Here is a 23,088-nt window from a genome sequence, read left to right on the forward strand (position 1 = left end):
TAATAAAATAAAAGGAAAAACAAGGTTGAGACACAGTAGAAAGGGGCAATGAGAACACCTGTATGAATAAAGGAATAATTGAAAAATGTATTGGAATAAACATACTATACAAACAAATACACAATATTGATTGCTTTTATTCTCTTTTCTTTTTCATCAATAACCATTCAGTCATGTCATGATGACTTCCTTCAAGGGACACTGTCGCGGAACCAAGGAGGAGTGAACGTCGGATTTATTTTCTGGAGAGCAATATTAAGTGTAACACCCTTTGCGTTGGACTGGTGGTAGTCATGGAGGGAAGACCGAATAGGGTCCGTGGTGGGAGTTGGAAAAGAGGTGGAGGTAGCAATGACAGGCTGAGCTCGGGTGAGAACAGGGGTCGTGGAAGAGGCCACCATCGTGGAAGAGGCAAAAGGGACCATTATCGTGGGCGTGGGCGCGGCGGGGGTGCACCAGACTCGGGCTTCCATAGGGTGAGGAGCTGTCAAAACTTTCTACCCATGCTAGCCGGCTACTTTGTTACACAGCAGCTACAGTCTCAGCCTTTTAACGATGCTACATTAGACTAGCTAATGTGTCCGTCTTTCTAAATGTTTCAAATAATACAATGTTTTGAACTCAAATTGGCGTATTTGCAATAATGGTGTCATCTGTCTTCATAGGAGGTCGCACATATGTGGTGTTGTTGAAGTAGAGCGCCTGCGCATGGCTAGCTGTTTCATGATGTGGTCCATTTAGTGTCTGCTTCTGTTGGCTAACTAATTATGCCCCCTGAGAAGTTGCTATGAGACCGTTCGATAATTGGAGAGGGGCGGGTGTCGTAACTTTTTTGTCGTTTTACGGGAGGATTGTGACAGTTTTTTTTTAATTGGGCACAGGGGAGGGTAGTGCGTTTTTGTCCGTTTTGCATGTTTTTCTCTATGACTCCATCCTAGCCAAGTTTCCCATACTTCTTGCATACGCCTCGCCTCTCCTATTAAGGGCTGTTTGTTCCGCGGCGGTGGGCCTATAGGCAAGTGGAACTTGTAGGGGGGGGAAGGGATGCAGGTGCACAACTGCAATGAGGAACAACTTTTTACGTACAATATTTTTCTTTCCGTTGAGTGTTCCTGGTTTGCAAAATAGTTGCTATTGATCGAGAAATAAATGTTCAGTTTTATCCTGACAACATTTTCTCTCATATCACTCCAGGATCAGGATGAAGGGAATGTCGTGGAGGATGAGGGGATGGAGGAGATATTCACCAGGAGGAAGCTCGAGTCCAACTGGGAACGCTACAAGGAGTCAGAGAAAGCAGAGATAAACGATGACACACCCGCACAGAGAGGCACAGACTTCCAAGTCCTCCTCGAATCAGCAGGTAAGATCAGTTTGCCTTTAACTACAGATCTAGGATCAGATTACTCAATCATCTTTTCTAACCATTACCTCGAGGAGGATAACACATCAGACCTAATATCAGTGGTAGGGCAACATCTACTTACTCCAATGGACACATCCCACCATCTGGGCCATAATGGCACAGTTAGGTAGTGCCCTTGCCCGGTCCTGTATCTGAACCTTATACTTGGATGGTTCAAGGCCTCCAGGTGTTCCCTGTCCCTCAGCTGCTGTACTAGTGCTGTTATATCTCCCTCAGAGGGACACGACTTAGAGTGATTGCCACCTTCTAATTAGAGTGGCTGTCAAAGTATGATTCAGAGATGAACTGTCCTGTTAATAGTTGGCCCCTAAACACATTTAGCCACATCCTGAAGTGTTTCTGATTAAGAGAGAAGGTCATTGAGAGTGAGAGTGTCTCAGTTGTGCTACAGGCGTTTTAGATGTGTTATTTGATGGACAGCACTTCACTCTGTCAGATCAGGTCTTATAACTTATAACAGATCCTGAGGTCACCCTACTTGGACGGAGATCCAAAAAACTGAATTCAGTTTTTCCTTCAAGTTTTTTTCCCCCCCATTTTCTTCAATGTTACAAGCTAGCGTGAGCAGCAACTCTACAAAATAGCCCTACCTGGTCAGAAAATATGACACACATAACAATAAACAACCATTCTACAGGCATTGTTCAATTTTCCTAGAAAGATAGATGAAGGTTGCTATTGCTTAGGTTGCTGCTCTCCAATTCACAATGCAGTGACTTAAAATACAGTTACCAAAAGCCTTTTCTAGCCTAAATCCCTAAGATGACAAGAAGCTCAAAGCATAATATGAAACATTTGCATTCCTTATTTGGGTGAAAGAGTAGCGTATAATCTGCAGACAGATGAAAAGAGTGCCTTCTCTCTTCTACACACTCCACAAAATAAAAACCCTAATTAGTAGGCTAGACTCTTTCGAGGAATTCTCTAATCTAATATCTTCTTGGTTGGTAAATGAGTTTTCATCCCACCATTTTGGCCCTGCTCTCACAGGAGCTGGTTTAGCCGGATTTGCCTCTCATTTTCATAACCTTCTTCCTTTGCGGCATTATTGATATTCATGAGCTTATTTGTGTCATCTATTTCTGAGTAAATGCTTGCCTCTGGTACACCCCAGTGGTTTACCAGTGAGGAATTGCAGTCTATTTTATGCACACACACACACACACACACACACGCACATTGTGGCATTACTGCTGTTTCTGGTTAAAGGTAGCGGACCATAGCATAGGCCACTGAGACTGAACCAGAGCAGGCAGTGTCACTTTTCTGTTTTCCTGTTTAGCAACAATTCTAGAATCCCTGATAAATTCTCACTTGCGGTCCTTATTGCATTGAATCCACACTAGTCAGGCTTCAGAACTCGGCATAGTACCATTACTGCAACGTTCCTAGTGATAAATTATATTGTAAACACTCAGAAACGGCGTTGTGCAGCCCTCTTCATTGACCTATCAAAGGGATTTGATACCGTTGGCCATGCCCTGCTACTGTAGAGTCTATCTGACATTGGATTAGACCAGTCAGCCTGCAACTGGTTTCAGGTGTCCTGCAGGGATTGATTCTAGGTCCACTGCTATTAACATTAAATAAGACCAATAAATAATATTGGCCTGTTATTAAGAAATTGTAGGTCTCATTTTTATGCTGATGATACTATTTTGTATACTGCTGTCTCCTCTGTGACACAGGCTATAGCTAACCAGCTAGCCTTTGATGAAATACAGAAGACCTTACTCTCTCTCATGAAATTAAGAAGTACAAATTATCGTTATACCACTCGCTTTCAAGAATGGATAACTCTAGATGTCCCCTTTGTAGAATCTTAGTTAGGAAAGACTGCTTTTAGTTTTTATGCACCACAATATTGGAACAAAATCCAAGATTCTCCCTAGTGAAGAGTCCCTAGTGCCTCGGAAGCAATTTAAGATGCTGGAAATGGACTATGTCAAAGAGGACTCCATATGTTTCTCTTAACTCATTGTATGGCTTGAATTGTATACTTTTTATTTCTTTAGTAATTTAGTTTGAAATCTTTTTCTTGTTTTGTTTCTCTTGTGCCTTTGTAAACGGGGCTCTGAAAAAGAGATAAATAAAGGTTACATTTAAAAAATAAAAATAAATCAGGATGGATTGCATAACCTTGATACTTTGATGTGTAACCTACTGCAAGTGCCATATCGTGTATTATATTACCTATTACCATGATACATGTGTAACAAGTGTACTGTATGATTCTCATGATTATTGTACTGTATTCTTAGTATAGTATATCAAATGGCATTTGTAGTGTAGTGGCCTATTACAAATGTATTAGGCTACATAATGTGTATTAAAAAGTAAAGTAAATTGAGATAGGTGAGATGACATTATTGATCACTCGATTTCCATTGAAGCAAACCTAAAAGGTTGACAGACATATGAGGATATTGTAGGCCTGAAAGTGTATTGTGAAAAGTTGCCTGCCTTGAGGTTGAAGCTCTACCTCCTAGAACATTAAACCCTATATATCTACACAAGACTTTCTCTCTCTCTCTCTCACTCCATCCATTAGAATTGTTGAAGCTAGCTACCTCTCTCTCTGAGCGAGTGTCAAAGGCCTCTGTTGTGATTTGTTTGACTCCAGTCTCTCTCTCTCTCTCTCTCTCTCTCTCTCTCTCTCTCTCTCTCTCTCTCTCTCTCTCTGTTTTGCCCACATTGTCAGATTAGTCATGCTCGGAAGCGTGAGTCTGCAGCTCTCTAGAGTGCACTTAATTGAACGTGGGCGGAAATGTGTTCAGGAGGAGTTTTTCTGGGCAATTAGGGTATCCATGAAATCAGGAATTGTCCACAAATTCTCCCTCCCTCCCTACCACCCTCCCCTCCCTCCCTCCCTCCCTCCCTCCCCTCCTCAAACCTCCTTCAGACAGGTGCCTGCACCAGCCCTCTGGTAGTTCTCCTGTATCCGAGGCGTTGAAGTGTTCAAGTGGCTCTTGTGTTTGTTTTGTCGGAAAGGCAGGACAGATCGCGTTGGTGCAGACCAGAGGGTCAGACCTAAGCTCTCACGAACACTGCTGCCTTTTCCTCTAACTTTGAATATGCTTATTCATTTCAGGGCAGACCAAGAACAGTACATAACAAGACTGCGTGTTTGGCAACATCTCTGCATGTCTGACTGTTTTAGATGTGTAGTTAAAGGAGTGGCTGCCTGTCACATTATTATTCGACAGGACTGACATGTATTGTCAGTATGTCAAGTGGCGACTTAAAAGTATTTTGAGGTGTACTTAATTAAGCTCAGAGTTTCCACTTTTGGGACTATTCAGTTTGTTCCATTCAATGGGGTCCGGCAAATAAATTAAAGTAGGTGTTTGAAAGAAGCGTATTTGACATGTATTTGCCCCAGGTCTGGTATTGATTAGCATGGTCGGTGCCAGCGTGAGGCTTCAGTGAGAGGTACGGTGTGGCTGTAGCTGTGGGCTGTGGGTGGCCTCCTCTTCTCTGCCTGTGGGCTGTAGCCTAGGGGTGGAATATAGTATAGAGGGAAGCCACTATTCTCTGCTCTTGACAGTATGACTGTGACTTTCCTTAGTCCTTCTCTAATCACAATCAAAGGGCTAGCAAGAGAACATGAAGCTGTACTTTTTATAGGACACTCTACCATGTCACTACTACGCTGTAATCACCACTTCTCAACTCTGTTAATCAAGTTTTTCTGGGAAAAAGAGAACATGCTTTAGGGTGAAATTGTGGATATATAGAATATTGTGTTTCTCAAATGGCAAGCTTGTTCCCCGTGCATTGTTCCCCATGCATTGTTGTTTCCCACCTCCACTCAAAGCACTGCCCCTTCTTATACTCTCACACAGTATATGTGTGTCTTGGTGTGTGCGTTTGTGTGTATGAATACATTTGGTTCACCGACCTCCAGGTTAACATACTCATTTCTGACCTACTCAAGTACACACACACACACACACACACACACACACACACACACACACACACAGTCAGTACAATGTTCTGTATCTGATCAATGCAATACCCCTCAATTCAATAATGGTGATAATTGTACTCAGAACAATAATGCTTCAGTAGCACTGGCCAGTTAACTAGCATTATCCTTTGAGATGTACCAGTGTGTGAAGACCTTCCAGAGGACAGTAGTCAGTAGACACACTTACGCACACACACCCACAAACCTGCACCAACTACACTGATGTGATTTTACTGATGATGTTTCCACCTCTGACATGCCAGCTAGTTTGCCAGTACAACACTTGCATACAAATCTGCTGTAACCAGGAGGCCAGTACTCTCCCCCCCTCTCTCTCTCTCTCTCTCTCTCTTGCTTGCTCTCTCTCTCTTTTTCTCCCACTCTCTCTCTCTCTGTCCATCTCTCTCTCTCTCTCTTTCTCTCTCTCTCTTTTTCTCTCTCTCTGTCTCTCTCTCTCTCTGCTTTTATCGGCAGGACCTTCATTCAAACATTAGCCCCATCTCCACCTCTCTTGTCATTTGCATTGTTCAAAGCACTTCTGCAATTCCGTTGTTACCTAAAGTGGAAATATTCCATGGAGACACTATTTGAGTAGCCTTGATTTGAGTAGGCTAGTATTTCTTGTTGTATTCTAATGAATACCCTGATAAAAAAACCTTGAGTAGCATAATACATAAAGCATTCTATGATTTGGCTTTTCATATTGAACGCAAAAAAAGAGAAAGAAAAAAAAAAGTAATCTTCTCTTGGTAGTGGCCACTCATTTCTCAAGGTTCACGCCTGGCACTCTTTATGTGTGAATAGAATTACACCACTGTGACTGAGGCCTATTTATCTGAGATGACGAATGTACTGTGTACATTGGATGTATATTGACTGCATTGTAAACATGCTCAATGTTCATGGACCTGAAGCGAACAACTGCTGCTGACCATTATGTGATGTACGCTAAACTGTCTTATTGTTTCCTGCCTTGCCTCGTTTAGTTTTTGATTGTCTTGTTGCTAGGGGCAATGAACACACACACCACAATCCTCTTGTTCCGGGGCTGTTTAACGCCTCATCTATCTGTATACATTAACACACACCGAATCAATTCACCCTCCCCCGCAGACATAGTTTAGCAGCTCTACTAATGGGCATCTATCAGTGCTTTATCATAATGAGTCAAAGGGAAATTACATTAAGGGGTTAGAGGATTCAGGACATTTTTGCTAACCAAGATGAACGGCAGTTTCTATCGCACTTGACGTTGATATGTGATGCACATCCTTTTTACAGTACGTATGCATGGTTGGACATCAGTAATGGAGACGCTCAGTGCGGAGGCAGAAGTGTTACCTGGATCATTGGTTCACTAAAGCAATGGGTAAAAAAGAGCTAGGTTATAGTAGCCTAATTACAATCAAGGCGTTAGAGACTCAAGACACTTGGACACCAGGCTTGTTCCAGCAGCCCACCCACACTCCCTTGACCATTCTCTAACCTTCATTAGGAACAGCCAGTTCTTGGGTAGAGTCAAGGCTCGCGTGTTAACAACTTGAGATGACAGCTCTCTGTGTGGTCAGAGTGTACAGCTTTTGGTCTCCATGCTCAAGGGAACACAATGAAGCCAGGGTTGGAGCTGCGAGTCTGGAACTGTGTGTGCATGCGTAGGACTGTCCCCATGGTTTTAATGACGGGGTTTCCGCTTTATCAATTCACCCCTCCACGCTTTTAGGTTTAGTCACGATTTATTGGCTTGAGGTGGGTCAATATTTGACGTGAACATATAGAAGTGTAAACAAAGCACACACTGTAATTAGAGGCACACTAATCACACCTGAAACATTTATCATCAATAGAATTTTTTTGTACTAATTAATACTAATAAGATTACTAATGTAGAATAAGCTCATCTGACACTAATTGGTCAGACTTTGGTCCTTTTTCATAGCTGTGAGATCTCTAAGTAATTTCTTCGAGCACATCAAACAGAAAGCATACAATTTGCACAGAATTTAATTTCCTGGTTTGTTAATCTCAAATAAAAGGTATACTTACAGTTGATCTCCCAGACCGCATCAAAAGAACATACCTCACTTCACTACTACAGAGGTAATCTGGTACACTCCTCCAGTCCAGGTGAGCGGTCTGTCTTTCACTCTCTCTCTCTCTCTCTCTACCCCACCACGACCTCAAACACCACAGGTATTCAGTGCCTTTGTGAACCCTCACAGTAGCTTGAACTCCTTTGATGTAGCCCAAAGTGTGTACCCGGAGTGGCAGATTCTCTCTAAATGTTTGAAACAAGGCTGAACAGAGAGGTTGTCACAAGTGTTGCCACTGTTGCCACAAGTGGCCAGAAGAAGAAGTTCCCCAGTCACTCAGTCACTCAGTCACTCACTCACTCAGAGATCTGACCTCCTTTAGAGTAGAGAGAAGGAGAGCTAGTAGTCTTCTCTCTATCCCTTTACAGTTCAAACAAGTGAACGAGCGCAAAATGAGATGTCCTTGGGATCTTTCCTCAGAAAGTAGAGAAGCTGACTTTGACTAGACGTCCTCTAGATTTCCCTCAACAGCGGAGAGAGCTTGAAGGAGAGCTACAGTAGAATAGATGTCATCTCACTTGGTGTCTTTTTACAGGTGGTTAGAAGGAGCCAGATCCACTGTACTGTAGATGAGATTCCTCCCTCTGCGCTGCGCTGTGGATTCCTCCCTCTGCGCTGCGCTGCGCTGCGCTGCGCTGTGGAAGGGGCAGGGCTGAGGTTCCCCAGGCTGTGGTGGCTAGCTGCTGTGGATCACTGCTGTGGTTGCTGTGACAGCTGCCTCACTCTGTGCTCTGCTCTGCTGCTGACACTGACACAGATGGAGCGGTGGCTGGCTGGGAGGAGAGATTCCCACAGGACCCGACGGCTCGTCATGTTTCGGGACACTGAGCATGCAGCAGGAGGAGTGGGTGGAGGAGAGGAGGAGGAGGGGGTGGCAACCTGTTGGGGTGGGTGTGTGTGTGTGTGCGTGAGTGTGTGCGTGAGTGTGTGCGTGAGTGTGTGCGTGAGTGTGTGCGTGAGTGTGTGCGTGAGTGTGTGCGTGTGTGTGTACGCGTGTGTGTGTTTTCTTCCATTGCTGCAGATGGGTACTAGAAGGTCTTTAGACAGCCTGACGCTTCCTAATACATAACGAGTTCATTAATCCCCTCTGCGTCTGACACCCAGCACAGACTGCACTCTTAAAATGCAGGGGGAGTGGCAGCGGGGGTTATCATTTGTGATTGGTGCTGGAGTGTTTGAACAGCTTTGGGTGAGCTCAGCCATTCCTATCAGGCTCCTAACAGACTGAGGCGCTCTCACCATTTACCTTCTTTCAGTGGTCAAACCTGACCAGCTCAGATAAGGTTTTGGCTAGCTGTGGCTCTATAGGTGGTGTGTAATGTGTTATAGTTATATGTGTGTTATGGCGGTTAGAGTTGAGTCTCAGGTTGGGGCTGTATTAGACCGTGCCTGTCCATGTTTAATCCAGCCCAGTAATAGGAATTTGTGTAATGTGGAGAATGGAGCAATTTTTTCCCTGTCATCACTGGGTGCTTCACTCCAGTGGTTTACCTTTGATTTGAGATTTTCTCCCACTATATGAATATGAACATTCTTCCACTTGTCAACTTTTTTGGTCTGTATTTTTTATTTATTTAAGTCACTTCGTTATGGTGTAATACACTTTTGCATTTTGTTGTCATGGTTAAAAAAAAAAAAAAAATGCTTAAGTGGATTACAGTGTAGTAAAGTGACTTCTCAGAAAAAAATAATGCAAAGTGTTTAGAGAGGGATTCTGTCATAATGTGAGTTGGATTAGAGTGTCTGCAAGGTGTTATGGAAATATTTCCAGAATGAATGGGGCCATATTAAGCCTAAAATATGACTACTCAGTATCGTAGGAAGCCGCATACATAACTAAAATCTGTCTGGGCTAATCAACGACAACCAAGGTCAGTAAAAAATAGTTTTGGGATGGAACATCCCTATAACATACCCTCTGGTAGTGATGACTTTGGCTCTCTGATCAAGACAGGGACAGAGACCGATGATGCTCATGTATGGTAAATAACAATTCATTTGTGGTTTTCTTTATTCTCAAATCAATATGGCATCAGGGGAGGAGAAAAAATAGATCAATAACATCAGACACAACAAAAAGACTGACTGAGACAGATTTTTGTTCTACAATCAATGCTTTCGCCATCAGGAGTAACTGTCATTGTCATGTGTTGACGCTTGTCATCTTATCTTTATCATGAAGTCCAGCAACTTCCTTGTCCATTGTTATCATCTCTCTTGGTTTGCTCTGGGCGAGTCTGTGGTCTAGTGTCTAGTGTGTGTGTGTGTGTGTGTGTGTGTGTGTGTGTGTGTGTGTGTGTGTGTGTGTGTGTGTGTGTGTGTGTGTGTGTGTGTGTGTGTGTGTGTGTGTGAGTGTGAGTGTGAGTGAGCAGCCTTGTGACCCTCTTGTGGAATGGAAGCACTTGGTGCAGGGCATACTGACGTTTCATCAGACTATGCCTATTGTAGCTATGTCCTCTCGTGACGTGGGCTGCTCTGTGAGGGCTGTTGATGCAACAGGACGATTACAGTATAACCAGAGCCTTGTATACGGCTCTGAGAGTGAGGTAACATTGTCATAATGATCATAATGATTGGCCATACCAGCTGATGCCAGCTTGTAGCAACTGATATAACGCCGTCATGAGACAAACTGTTAATCAGGTTAGCTTGTTGGCTAGCGGTATGTCAAGCCAATTAGCTGACCTGAACAACTGTTTGTGTGGTGACAGTATTGCTGTGTTTCAGATGTTCTAAGCCCTCATCAGCTGTTATGTAAGCCTTATGACAGAGGATTTAAATAAAAACAGTTAACTAGTTTTGCTCTGCTGCTACTTTCCTCAAACCCTTGAATCACTACCATCTGTCTGGCTCTGTCAGATGCTAGTCTACCAGTTGCTGCTATGCCGTAGAGGGGGAACCAGAGGCTCTTGTCATGTTCACGTAGTGAGATTTAATGAATTGATTGATTGAACGACTGTTCGCTGAATGACTCTTCCTGTGTCTGATGATGAAGAGCCATGATGATGGCGAGACACGGACATGGAGACAGACAGACATGTTAATCTCATGGATGTCCAGGCCTCCTCGTGGGTATTGATTATCATGAGAAAGTAATAGAGGATATGAGGGACATAATGTAGTCCCTACTGGAGGTTATATAGAACGGGGAATGGAGTTAAAGGGTGAGTGATGACTGCTGGTTTGCAACAGGGTACATCGCAGCCCTCCTCCCACACACATGCTTTGGCCCCACTGACACCAGAGTGACTGCTAGGCTAGCCTACATGACAGGATGACGCTCCCGTTATACAACACGGGATTGAGTGGAGATGGCAGAGAGCATAGAGATTCACAGACTGGCTGATGGCATGTGGACTGTCAGACTATCATGGCCCTGTATACAACACAGTTCTATGGTAGAACGGGAGAGAGCGGGACAGAAAGAGGGCGTAGGGATGATAGATATTCAGACGGCACAGGAATATGAGTTTCATTTGTTCTGGGCTCTGACAACAACACCAGATATGATCACTTCCTTAGCATCTCACGTCTTTAGCATCTAATTTCAGTCTCCAGGCTAGTGCCATTGACTAAGCTCAGTTCACCCTTGACCTCAGGGAGGAGGAGACTCCTGTTGTGTTAGATTCTTATTGTGGCAAGATGGCTGCCAGGGGAAAACTGCTCCTCTACGGGTGTTGGTGTCTTCATGTCCCGAAGTGAGGATAGTCTTTCTGCTGGTGATGAATCGTCAGTAACAAGGCACCTGGAAAAGAGAATGGTTCTCCGTGTTCTAAGTGGCTCGTCTGGGCCTGAGGTGTTCTGGCCTGGGTTCTGTCACCATATGCAGCTGTGTCTCTCTTCACACCTCACATCCACCCCCTTAGTCAGGCCTTGGTTAGCCAACACTTTTTCTTGGGATAGCCTAGTCCCCTGCAGAAGTGGTTCCCAAAATGTGTTTGTGCCTTGACCCACATGAAGATGTTAACATTTTCTTACAGTGTTCCATAAAATCAAACTGTTTTCAGTAAGGTTAGTTTACATAGGAAATCCACCTATTTATATTACCTGTAGGACTTCATGGTCTTTGAAAGCTTTAAAGGTTGTGGTGTGGACATTTTGTTTTTTTATATGCTTCTGTTTGTTTCTATTGATTTTACCAAGCAGAAATGCATAATCAGTGACAGCAAAACATTTGAGTAGCCCCAGGGTGTGAAATGAGGCTCTATAACAGCTGTACCATCTCCACTATTGAAGAAGTCCACAAGTTGGAAATTATATATTCCAAAATTAGACCTTTTGTAGCATGGTTCTGTGCTTCAATTAAAGCTAATTGGGATGCAGGCAACCATCCACCCACACTGCATCTCTCTCTCCCTTAGTTGTTAATAACAATAGTGTGTTGATAATGATGGCCCATTAAGCTCTCCTCTTCAGTCCAGATGCATGTGTCTTCTAACAGCCCGTGGAGACTGTCACAATAGCGTCCTCCTCCAGTCAGAGCACTTTACAGATGCCCCAACACGGCGTTGCTCATTAGCTGTGGCTACCCACATGTAACGTTTTCCGAGTCAAATTGGCAATTTAAGCAAACATGGAGACTCTAAGTCAGACGATACGCTTAAGACAACTTCTCAAAAAGCTCCACTCTGTAAACAACCCCACGCTCACGTTAATGACCAGCCAGGAAAGACCCTTTGGCAGTTTTTGGAGTCATAATTAAAATCTCCCCCCAGTTTGTCTCAGCTTTTTCAGTTGATACTTGTAACTCTCTTGTTTTTCTGTTCCCAATTAATGATAGAGGATCAATAGCTGCCATTTGATCCAAACTGTGATTCTGCTTTGATCTCACCGAATCATCTAGTTTTGGGTATTGGGTATCTCTCACCTCACGGTGCTCCAGAGAGAGCCTTGTATGGAAATGGAACTTAAGCCTAGTGAAACTGCAGATGGATGATCCAAGATGGATGGACGTGATTAGAAGCCAAGAGTGAAGCGAGAGCGGTGACTGCAGGGGGTAGGAGTCTGACAGCTGCTCAAGACAAGACGGACAGCTACCTCCAAAGAACCTCTCCTTAATGGAAAACAACAGAGACTTTAATGTGTTTATCTGCTGCTACTGTTGCTCTCTTGATTGCATTTTGGTTGCCATTCACTTTACAAATAGGCCTACAGCTAGCCTAGCTGGCACCTCACAAATAAGAGAAATTAAGTAGCCCATGTGGAAAATAAGGCCACATCTGGTGAGAAGTATTCAGTTAGACATGTTAGGCCTGTATTCTGTGGCCGAGATGATTTGTGACCCTTTCCCTCTCTCTCTAAGCAAACACATTTATCACCCTCTCCTCTGTGTCTCTGAGCTGTTGCCTTGACCCACATTACCACATGAGGCCACATGAGACCAGGGCAGGCAACACCAGGGGCCACTCAAATGGAGCTGCCAAAAGATAGCCTATGCCAAGCGGCAAGGAATGGTCTTACCATCAGCTTATGTTTTATATCTCGACCATGTCTCTCCAAGGGGGGGGGGGGTCTGTCTTCTGTAAATCGAGTCTATGGCTCAACAAACTTTCATTAAGGAGTAGTGCACTGTTACCTATTGTGTGGTGGAGCAGTGCTTGGACTGTAGCCCTCAGTGTGTTGGTGTGTGTGAGAGACTCTGGGTCTGTTCCTTAATGCCTTGGCCTCATCGGTCAACCATGTCTCCGCCCTTGAGAGATCGGTGGGTTACTGCCTCAAAGGATCAGAAAGTGTCAATTGAAAGGGATTTAACAAGACTTTAGAAGAAGGAGACAGAGAGATCTTGTCAAGCTCTTGAGGGTAGACTCACTGTGCTATAGGCTTTGTAGTGTTGACACTGTCACTACAAAAACATGTGTATACCTCCAGAGAAGAAGTTATTGCTGCACATTAAATGTGAAAGTGTCTTCATTTACACTTACTTTCATTTTGTTGTACTGTAACCTTAGTTTTTGTTAGGGTTAGTTGTACTTATTTTTTACTCTGTGGAAATAGATTCAAACTTGGTAAGCTTGGCTTGATGGTGGTAGTGTGTTCTCTAATGCTGTGTAATGTAATGTCTGCACCATTTACTCCACAACCGACTCTTGACAGTATACGAATGTATCTTCATATGAATTAATCATCCATAAAGACAAACTTGGGAGCTTTGCTTGAATGATTAACTGCTGTAGCAGCAGCTACTGGCTAGCTGTACTATATGCCTGTCGTTAGGGCCTGTGATGACTGTCTGGCTTCAATCAAAGATGTCTTCACTGGATTGATGGATGATTAACTACCCGCTGGCAGTCTATGACTCTGTTGAAGTGAGATTGCCAATGGACTCATAGTACTGTAGTTGTCATGGCTTTCTGGACTTGATATGAATTTATGCTCTTTACAAGACAGATTTATGTTATTTTGAGTGCCAGAGAAGATGAAGAGAAGCTGATGATATCTAGATACATTGATTGGAAGCTATAACCGATTCATCTAGTGCTTTCAGTTCTCTTTTTTGGAGCATTATTTAGTAATATTTCAGGAAGAGGGAAATGGGAACTGACTGATTTGTTTTACTATTCATGATATTTCTGAAGAACTTTATGGTGTGTGTGTGTGTGTGTGTGTGTGTGTGTATGTGTGTATGTGTGTATGTGTGTGTGTGTGTGTGTGTGGGGCGGCTTAGCTTCACAAGATGACACCTGAAGTGTGTACGTCACTTGAACTGCTTAAAACTTTGAGGGAAAGCTTTTTTTTTTTATTTCTTTTTTTAAATACATATTCTACCACTGTAGCCTGCATTCAATCACCACATATGAACCCATATGGTCTATTTCAATGCTGTTGGTTTTTTTACCTATATTTAGTAAAATCTGGTCAAATCTGGTCAAAACACTTGAATATTAACCCCCTCATATTGGGTTGGCACATTGCCTTCTCCCATCATCCATTGATCTGTTTGCAGCGTCTTAGCAATCAGTGCATCAATGCTCCCCAGGGGTTGGCCATTCCACCCACACACACACTCACACCCACCCACACCCACCCACCCACCCACCCACCCACACACACACCCACACACACACTCACACACACACACACACACACACACACTCACACACACCCACACCCACACCCACACACCCACACCCACACACACCCACACCCACCCACACACCCACCCACACACCCACCCACACACCCACCCACACCCCCACCCACACACCCACCCACACACACCCACACATACCCACCCCCACCCCCACCCACACACCCACACTCACACCCACACCCACACCCACACCCACACCCACACTCACACTCACACACACACACACACACTCACACACACACATGTGCGCATGTGTGTAGGGCCACAGCTGAGGCAAGCAGCACGCTCATTCTCACTTGATTAGCCTCTTAGCCATTCTCCCCACAGGATGTGGGTTAGCGCAGACTAACACGGCTTAGCGAGGGAGCTGGGAATGAGGCTAATGTGTCTGCAAGAGAAGGACCACCAGTCCTCAATACCACCTTCACATACGTAACCGCTATCTGTGTGATAGAGCAGTGTGATAGTCTACCGCCCTCCAGATATTTTTCTCATTTGTCTTATCTCTGAAGCGGTCAGGAACGTTTCCACACCACTGCCACAATGCCACACAAACATCCAGTACAGCAACCACTGTTGATACAACACTGTGATGTCTGTACGCTACCCCTCAATGGGTTTCTAGGGGAACCATTCTTATCTCTGACGGGCTGCTTTTGGATTACCTTCCTACGGCACTGTCTAGCGGTTTATGACTCTGATGTCCGCCCCAGTGTGAGGTGAGGACACAGTGATTTAATTTGAGATGATTTAGTGTTGTTGAACCTATGGGAAAATAGATTACGGCGCAGCCATTGAACACTCCACTGTACTGTTCACATAGAGAGTTCATTTAGGAAAGCACACAGTAGGGTTTCCTCCCACCGATAGCGGCTCTCCGTTGATGACGGCCAGCTCACATAAATGTGCGTTTGTCTCTTGTCTAACAAGATAGGCCTAGGTTTCACTGGTCGTCGGTAGCGAACATCGAGGGCTCGGAACGTCTCCATAAACCTTTTTGATTACGAATAATTCGGCCTAACAGTTCTGTGCTTCATCCGTACCATTTTCATATTAGACACGTTTTTTTTTTTTTTTAACAATGTTAACTTCTGATCTCTGGCTGTGAGCTCTCCACCCTGCTGGCAATAAAATGGCAGCTGCCTCGGTCGTGTGTCTAATAAAGGAAAGGCTTTTGTATCTTGTCGAGGCGTATTCTCACTCAGTCCTCCAAGGGTGGAATAAATAGCTGCTCTTTATTGCCTTGCCTCGTTGACTCCAGATTTTAATTGCAATCAGCACAACGGGATTTATTGACAGCCAAGTCCGGAGTTGTTGTGTGTTAATTGGTTTGGTTAAAAGGCGTGACTGAAAGCGTGTTAGCTGTCGCCTTCAAAAGGTTGCTTCCTGGAATAGAACTGGCTTTGGTCGTCTCGAGTGTTGCACAAAAAAAAACTAGAGACCTTAACGAATATTCCTTCTTTTTTGACTTTCTTCCTTCCTCCCTCTATCTCTCCCTCCCATCCTCGCTATCTCTCTCTCTACCTCCCCCCATTCCATCCTTCCCTCATTCCCTTATTTTTTCCTCCTCCTTCCCTCTCCTTCAATCTGAAATGATAGGAGTGGAATAGGTTAATGCAACTGAACCTATGCTTTTACCTACAGTACCTGCTTTTGTTGAGTCAGTGATTGCTCCAATGAAACAAGGGCAGAAGGATCCAATAGTGTAGGATTAGAACAGGTTCTCTGCGGCTCAGACAGCTGGCTGTTTTCCAGGGAAGCTTCCTACAGGCAGTAGTCAGTGTGTCAACTTTACACAGAGGGTGGGGACCTGTCAACACGGATGTGTGTGTGGTGTGTGTGGTGTGTGGTGTGTGGTGTGTGGTGTGTGTGTGTGTGTGTGTGTGTGTGTGTGTGTGTGTGTGTGTGTGTGTGTGTGTGTGTGTGTGTGTGTGTGTCTCTCTGTCTGTGTCTGTCTGTGTGTCTCTCTCTCTCTATGGTAGAGAAGCGGTAGGGTGACAGTGACAGCCTCACAGCAACAGGAGGTGACAGGCTCTGCTGGCCATGCGGAGGGCCTGGGGATGATCAAGTCTGACACAGGACAGCAGTCCTTCAGCCCAGCTCAGGCCTCACACAGTGCTCTCGTTCCCAGGGAAACAGCACCTTACCAACCGGAGTGGGGATATTTGAGTGTCTCTACTGGTACTATACTATACGATTCCTGCTGGGACCATATATACTGGGAAATGTATGCACTCACTGCAATGTAAGTCGCTTTGGATAAAAGCGTCAGCTAAATGGCATATATACTATACCCTCAATGCCCATGGCTGTGTACAATAACAGGGTACTTTCACTGTCTGTATACAGTGCAGACCTAGGTTATGCCAACATGAAGTACAGTACTTCACTTGAGTAGTTCAGACCTGACAACTCCCCCAATGTAGTTTGCTGAGACCCAGCTCAGCTCTTTCAGTATCAGCTGGGTTTAACGTGCTGATTCTCACTGTGGAGAAATCACCCAGAGATGGAGCCTCCGTGCCTGGCAGGCAGTCAGGCGGGCCTGAGAGAATCAGACTCTCACAGTGGTATCGCCTCTGCCACTGTTCCATGAAGGGTAATCATAATCCTTGGTGTGCCGGTGCAAGGCTCATTCCTGTGGAGTCGAACCGAGCCAAGCTCACCAGAGGAGAAGAGAGCAGACGAGGAGAGGAGAGGAGAGGAGAGGAGAGGAGAGGAGAGGAGAGGAGAGGAGAGGAGAGGAGAGGAGAGGAGGGGAGGGGAGGGGAGGGGAGACAGAGCAGTGGAGCCCGTAGAGCTGCCAGGCTTCAGACAGAGACACTGAGACATCTCCTATAGAGACTGTCAACCAGCACCACAGTGAGATAAGACACGCCATACTAGTTTCATGACGCTAAATGCTACTCTAACTGTCCTTATAGTTCGACATGTTACTTTGGACTGTGCTCTTGAAACTATCTGAAACACATTTACTACATGACAGCGTATTGATGTTCTACACTTCAATTAAGGACATTTACCATGTAAAGTCTGTAGACAATGCTAATGCTTCACTTCTGAGCCACATGTCCGGGACATGAGAGTGACAGAGCTTTGTGTGTGTGTATACTGCGCATCGGACACACACACAGAGCCCGTCTTAGCCAAGATGAGACAGGGGGATTAAAAGCATTTGAAGTCAGTATGGATCAAGCGACATGAAGGACTCATCTGAGCCTCCTGTCTTCCTGGAAACCTGACAGGGCCTTCTCTCATCGCTGTGGCAGCTGTTGCCATGGTTCTGTCGGTGCCCGTGAAGGCAGCAAGCAGCACCTCAGAGCTACCTGGATGGCATCTCCGCTCACACAGATTAGCTTGACACCGCTCTCTGTGGAGATGGCGTCAGCAGTTCCTCAGCTGAGCTGTCCTGTGTAGTTGAGAGAGAGAGAAACAGACAGACAGACATACATACAGACGTACAGAAAGAAAAAAAAGAGACAGACAGACAGAGAGAGAGAGATTTGTCCGTGTCTGCGTCATTATTACCTACACATTATTATGAATAAATCCTCTGCGCGTCTTGTTGACAAAAGCCTTCCTGTTCGCTCTCCTCTTGACCCCATGTTCCTGTGGTGCAGAGCAATAAGCAGCTTCACCAACTGCAGTTGGCAGGGGCACACAGAGAGCCGTCTGAAAGGCTGTGTGTCTGTATGGAGGGGAGAGCAGAGAGAGAAGCTGGGACTGACTGACTATCTGACTGCTGTCTCTCTATCCCCCCCCTCCCTCAGACAGGGACAGCTGCCTTTGACAGACATGCTGGGCCTTTCTGTCTTTCTTCTCCTCTCCTATGTTTTTCTTCACCTGTTTTCCTGTCTTCTTTCCCTATGTGGAAACAAGAACTCTAAACGCATCCTAAAAGTGCAAATAATTACAACACCTGACTATCTCTCTATACCCACTGACCATATCTGAAGCACCTATAGTACTTACTCAACACGAACATACAGCATTGTTGAGTGTAGAGTGGTGTGTGTATTCTGTTAGGTTAACTTGACTGTAGAAGCAGAATCCATGTCATTTTGTGGAGTCAGCCCTTAGTTATATAAATGTCACCCTCCCTGTGTTATTTTAAGGAGGTTTGAGTGCTGGTGATGTAACATGGGGCTTTTGTTTGCCTTAATTGGTGTTTTAATGGAAGGATGACAGAGGTTTGCAGAAGCTCCCATATTGATCATCAATTCATATTGTGCCCATTGACTATTTTCAAGGTGTTACCATAGCAACAGGTTTGGCCACTAATATTTGTTTGTGATTTACAGAAGGGACATTTTAATTTTGGGGGAATCTTTAAAAAATGATCCACCTTACCTTGCAACAAATAAACCTATTTGAATATCTGAAATAATTTATCAAACAGTGATATGTGTCAAACCTTTCATTTGCAATTGGAGCATTAAATAGTGGTTTTTGACACTGCCTGTTCTAACTCTCTCTCTCTCTCTCTCAGGGGACTCCTTCACTCAATTCCGCTTTTCTGAGGAGAAGGAGTGGGAGATGGACTCATTGGCTGCCAACCTGGTAAATATGTATTGTATTTCCCAGATCACCTCTCCTCTGGATATTGATTGTGTCTACAGTATAGGTCTCACCCTTTTTCAGTGAAAGGTTGATTCTCCAAGCAGTGGTCAGATCCCAGTGTCCAATAATCTTACCTAACAGTGACTAAGGGTTTATCTGTGCTCTGAAGTGTGCAGTTTACCTCTTCCCGGACTGAACCATATCATACTCCCTATTCCCAACCCCTTCTGTATTTCTGACTAGTGATAGTGGTTAGTGTTTTTTTTTGGGGGGGGGGGGTGAGGGGTTTCAGATTTTTTTCATCAGGTTATCCTATCACACACGTGTGCACCCTGTATCTCTCTGTCTCTGTCTGCAGATCTCTGCTGTGTTTGTGGACCTCCCAGCGCTGGCAGAGCGTCTCCAGGAGCTCCCTCTGTACCAGAGACTCAACCTGGAGGCTAAGATAGTGCAGGTAACCATGCTGTGTCCTCCCCCATGTCTCCATTACAGTGACCATGACGCCTGGGGTTCCTAGGAGCTGCCATGTGCTGTAGCTTCAGGGGCACAAGTGGCCATAGAGTAGATTGATATCGCAATACCTTTTGATAATTAATTTAATATTTCAACCAAGCATAGAAAAGCAGTTTGATAAACAAAAGAAACGTCAACCTTTTTATCTTGTAAGTGCTCATATCTTTTGAGTTGATACTTCAAACTTCTGCATTTAAAGCTGTTGTTGTCTGTTGTGATCTTAGGAGAGCACACCAGTAGATCTGCCCACTATGACCATGGTACCCAAACAAGACGTCAAGAGTTGGTTTAAGCCTACTGTCCCAGCCCAGCAAGGCCCCATCTCAAGCCTGGGAGTTTCCTGTGCTGCTAGCCCAGTCTCAGACACTGCTCCTCTGGGCTCCTCTAGTGCAGCCAAGCCCCTGATGGATGACATGGAAAATGAGTTGAACCAGCTTCTCAGTCTGCAGAGCCCAGTCTCCGAACCCTCAGGGTCCAAACCCATTGGTGTTATGGAGGAGGAGGAGGAGGTGGAGATGGAGATGGAGGAGGAGGAGGAGGTTTGCGTCCCAGATAAACGTGAGTATTCAGTTTGGTAAAATACTTAACATTGATCAATAATGGTTGTATAATCATTTGCTAACAATATATGTAGAATCAAGATCCACTGACTGGGGATAAGCAAAGCAGAAGGCATTTGTGAGAGCAGACTTTATAGTTTGTAATTATGCACTGAGAGTGTCTGTGGTTTGTCTGTGGTTTATGCAGCATCAGCAGAGGAGAGGGACGAACAGGTTTCAGAAAAGCAGGAGGAGGTACAAAAGGAGGCGCCTCCCAAGGCTGAAGCAGCAAAGCAGCAAATGACGGAGGATGATCTGGAGGACTGGCTGGACAGCATGATTTCATGACCCCTAACCTCTGATGCTGGAGTCACAGCGCGACCTGGGAAGAAAACAACTTGCTCACATGATGAACACAATACATCATCACCTGCACCCCTCTCAAAGGATTGCACTGCTTATATGACAGCCATCCAGACTGACAGCCAATTATAAACCTGACTTGTATGATGGACTATTGTAATTTACTTTGGATTGATTGAGGCATTGATAGGCCTACCCCCTTTCTCACTGATTGACATGAAATTCCAGTATTCCCTCCAGCCTTGCATCGCTTGATGGGAGTGGTGGCTGATTGGGACTACAGAGAGGTCAGTTGGGGTCAGTTGCCCGAAAGCGTCGTAGCGTAAGTAGTACTTTATTTATTTTGATGATCCAGGCCCATGTCTCTCCGAGACCAGCAAAGTTCTTCATTTAATGAATTTCGTTTCTTCACGAATCAGCATTGACCTGCTGATTTTTACAATAGTTACTCTCTGGCGGCTTTGCGGCTGGGTTGTGGGGAGAAATGAAGTACTACTTAAGCTACAAAGCTTTCGGGAAACTGACCCCTGTACATTATGTCTTGCACCAGAACTCTGTGACCAGGTGCTTTAAATGTGCTTTGTACATTTCAAAGAGGCAGGACATTCTGTTCCATTCTCTTCCTTCAATGTTCTGTTCCTTTTGCCCTGTCTGAGAGAAACACACCACTCTGAAAGGAACGCACCATGTGATTTGACCTACTAAAGGATTCTGGGTCTATTGGATCTTATGCTGTAATGGGCCAATGGACAAGAGATGTGGTTTATTGCATTGGTTACTTTATTCATTTCCTCCCTCTCTTTCAAAAAAGAAACACAGTTTACCAAAGCTACTACATACATACAAATGGCCATACAATAGCGGTTTACTGTTCTTTGTCTTTAAATGTTCAATAAAGCCTGAACTGTGTTTTTTTCTTCTTCTCAGCTTGTGGACTCTACTGTGGAAGATGTGCAGGCAGGCAGGACACTGCAGCTTGGGACCAAAACCAAACTGAGCAACATTTACACAATGGTAATCTAGATTTTATACAACAAATGTTTTCTTAACATAAAAGCCACAAAACTAACCCCTAGGTAATTCTGCTTAACTAACTAATCCAGAACTAGAGCACTATCAGTTAAGGTGTGTCAGGAGGGACAAAAATGGTTTGCATAGTTTCTCATAAGGCACATCGGCACTTGATAAACACCAAATGGGCTCAGCTCAGATCTGTCCTTGTAGGGGACCCTCTTGTGTAATCCTCACCAAGCAGATTCAGAGCAACTTTAAAAGGTAGAACAGGTCTCATTCAATTCAGCTCTAATTTGAGCATCATCACACGATCACCATGGATATCGGTTTGATACTCAGTTACAGTAATGTCATAGCATTAATCTTTGTGCATATTCAAGACATTCACTCATCATGCTGTAACCTTACACATATCGAATGTCTCCACTCGACAAATTTGTGCAACAGTTTGGGGTTAAGCAAGTGAAAAGGCAATGTGTAGTAATAATTGAAAGAACCATTTGCGTCAATGGGCAAACAAGGTTTCATGACAGGTAGCTATTTTGTTTTTTTCTGTAACAGAAAATTACTTCTCTTTTTCTTGTCAGTCCATACACAATCCATCCAGTCATCGTCAGTGTTCAGTGTCCTCTCAGTAGTCGCTGACCATGTGAAAGATGTTATGGTCAGTAGCTACAATGGCAACAGCAGCTCAAAGTCCAGCTCGTATTCAGGTTCCATTCCAGGTTGTGAGTCTCTCTCAGGTACAGGTAGCAGATAAGGGTGTCCTCTCTACCCAAGCTGGTCCTCATATTGCTTACGGAAACAGTCTCCGGCAGGGAAGAAGTCCCAGCATCTCTCTTGGTACATCTTCCACACATAGGACTCCTGTAGGGGGAGGGTGTGTACACACTCTTATAATAATGTTGTAATCATGTTATAAACAGTCATATCATATTCTAGCTTGTGGCAACCTTCTTTCCATAATCGCCATAAACAAAAACAACAATGTTCAGGTCAGCTAATTAAAATCTATTTAAGGAACTGTTGAATGTGTGTTCAAGGATAAAGACAAGTGACACATACCTGACCCGTGTGTTCAGTCTCATCCTTATTGATGAGGTACATCAGGAAGAACCTGGACGAAGCGCAGGGGAAGAAACAGTTTATTTGATGATAACATTGTTAGTCTTAAAGGTGAAATCTGTAATTCAAACAACAACAAAGCGGGCACCCAGCCATTTCTTTTTGGTAAACAGCTGAGGGATGGGCTGGAGAAATGTAACCACTCTCAATTTCATAGACAGAGCTATGGATGCAAGGACTGACCATCAATGAGATCAAAATGATAGTTTTAACCATTGTTTACAAACCATGGAGTAAAAGCTTTCAAAAAAAATAAAAGCTTCACAAGAATTATTATTCAAGAATCAATTGCTATACATCATCAATTTAAGTCACTAAATTGATCTACAAATTAAAGATTGCCCCTTTAATTCAGAATGTCCTAATCCATTAAAACATTTAATTGAATTTAAATGAAC

At 44.3% G+C, this 23,088-nt stretch overlaps 2 protein-coding genes across 2 annotated transcripts in view; one reads left to right on the forward strand and one right to left on the reverse strand.

Moving 5' to 3' along the window:
• Positions 1-289: 289 nt before the first annotated feature.
• On the forward strand, positions 290-22,802 carry aven (apoptosis, caspase activation inhibitor). The gene is made up of 6 exons (XM_083689092.1): positions 290-476; positions 1,195-1,363; positions 19,066-19,136; positions 19,495-19,590; positions 19,874-20,207; positions 20,397-22,802. Exons 1-6 carry the CDS (start codon positions 294-296, stop codon positions 20,534-20,536), a joined length of 993 nt encoding a protein of 330 aa, XP_083545218.1. The 5' UTR covers positions 290-293; the 3' UTR covers positions 20,537-22,802.
• Positions 22,106-23,088, reverse strand: part of ryr3 (ryanodine receptor 3) — an 83,996-nt gene continuing 83,013 nt past the window's right edge. The window contains exons 103-104 of the mRNA XM_083689093.1: positions 22,631-22,682; positions 22,106-22,432 (exon numbers count right to left, since the gene is read on the reverse strand). Of these exons, the coding sequence (XP_083545219.1) occupies positions 22,337-22,432; positions 22,631-22,682 (148 nt within the window). The 3' untranslated portion in view covers positions 22,106-22,336. The remainder of the gene's footprint in view (positions 22,433-22,630; positions 22,683-23,088) is intronic.

Source organism: Argentina silus (assembly GCF_951799395.1).
Source record: "Argentina silus genome assembly, chromosome: 17".
Taxonomy (NCBI): domain Eukaryota; kingdom Metazoa; phylum Chordata; class Actinopteri; order Argentiniformes; family Argentinidae; genus Argentina; species Argentina silus.

Bases quoted from the DNA above. Each gene is read 5' to 3' on its own strand.
- aven (XM_083689092.1), top strand. From the start codon at position 294: ATGGAGGGAAGACCGAATAGGGTCCGTGGTGGGAGTTGGAAAAGAGGT. The intron at 477-1,194 runs GTGAGGAGCTGT...ATATCACTCCAG, and splicing joins CAGACTCGGGCTTCCATAGG to GATCAGGATGAAGGGAATGT. The intron at 19,591-19,873 runs GTAACCATGCTG...TTGTGATCTTAG, and splicing joins TGGAGGCTAAGATAGTGCAG to GAGAGCACACCAGTAGATCT.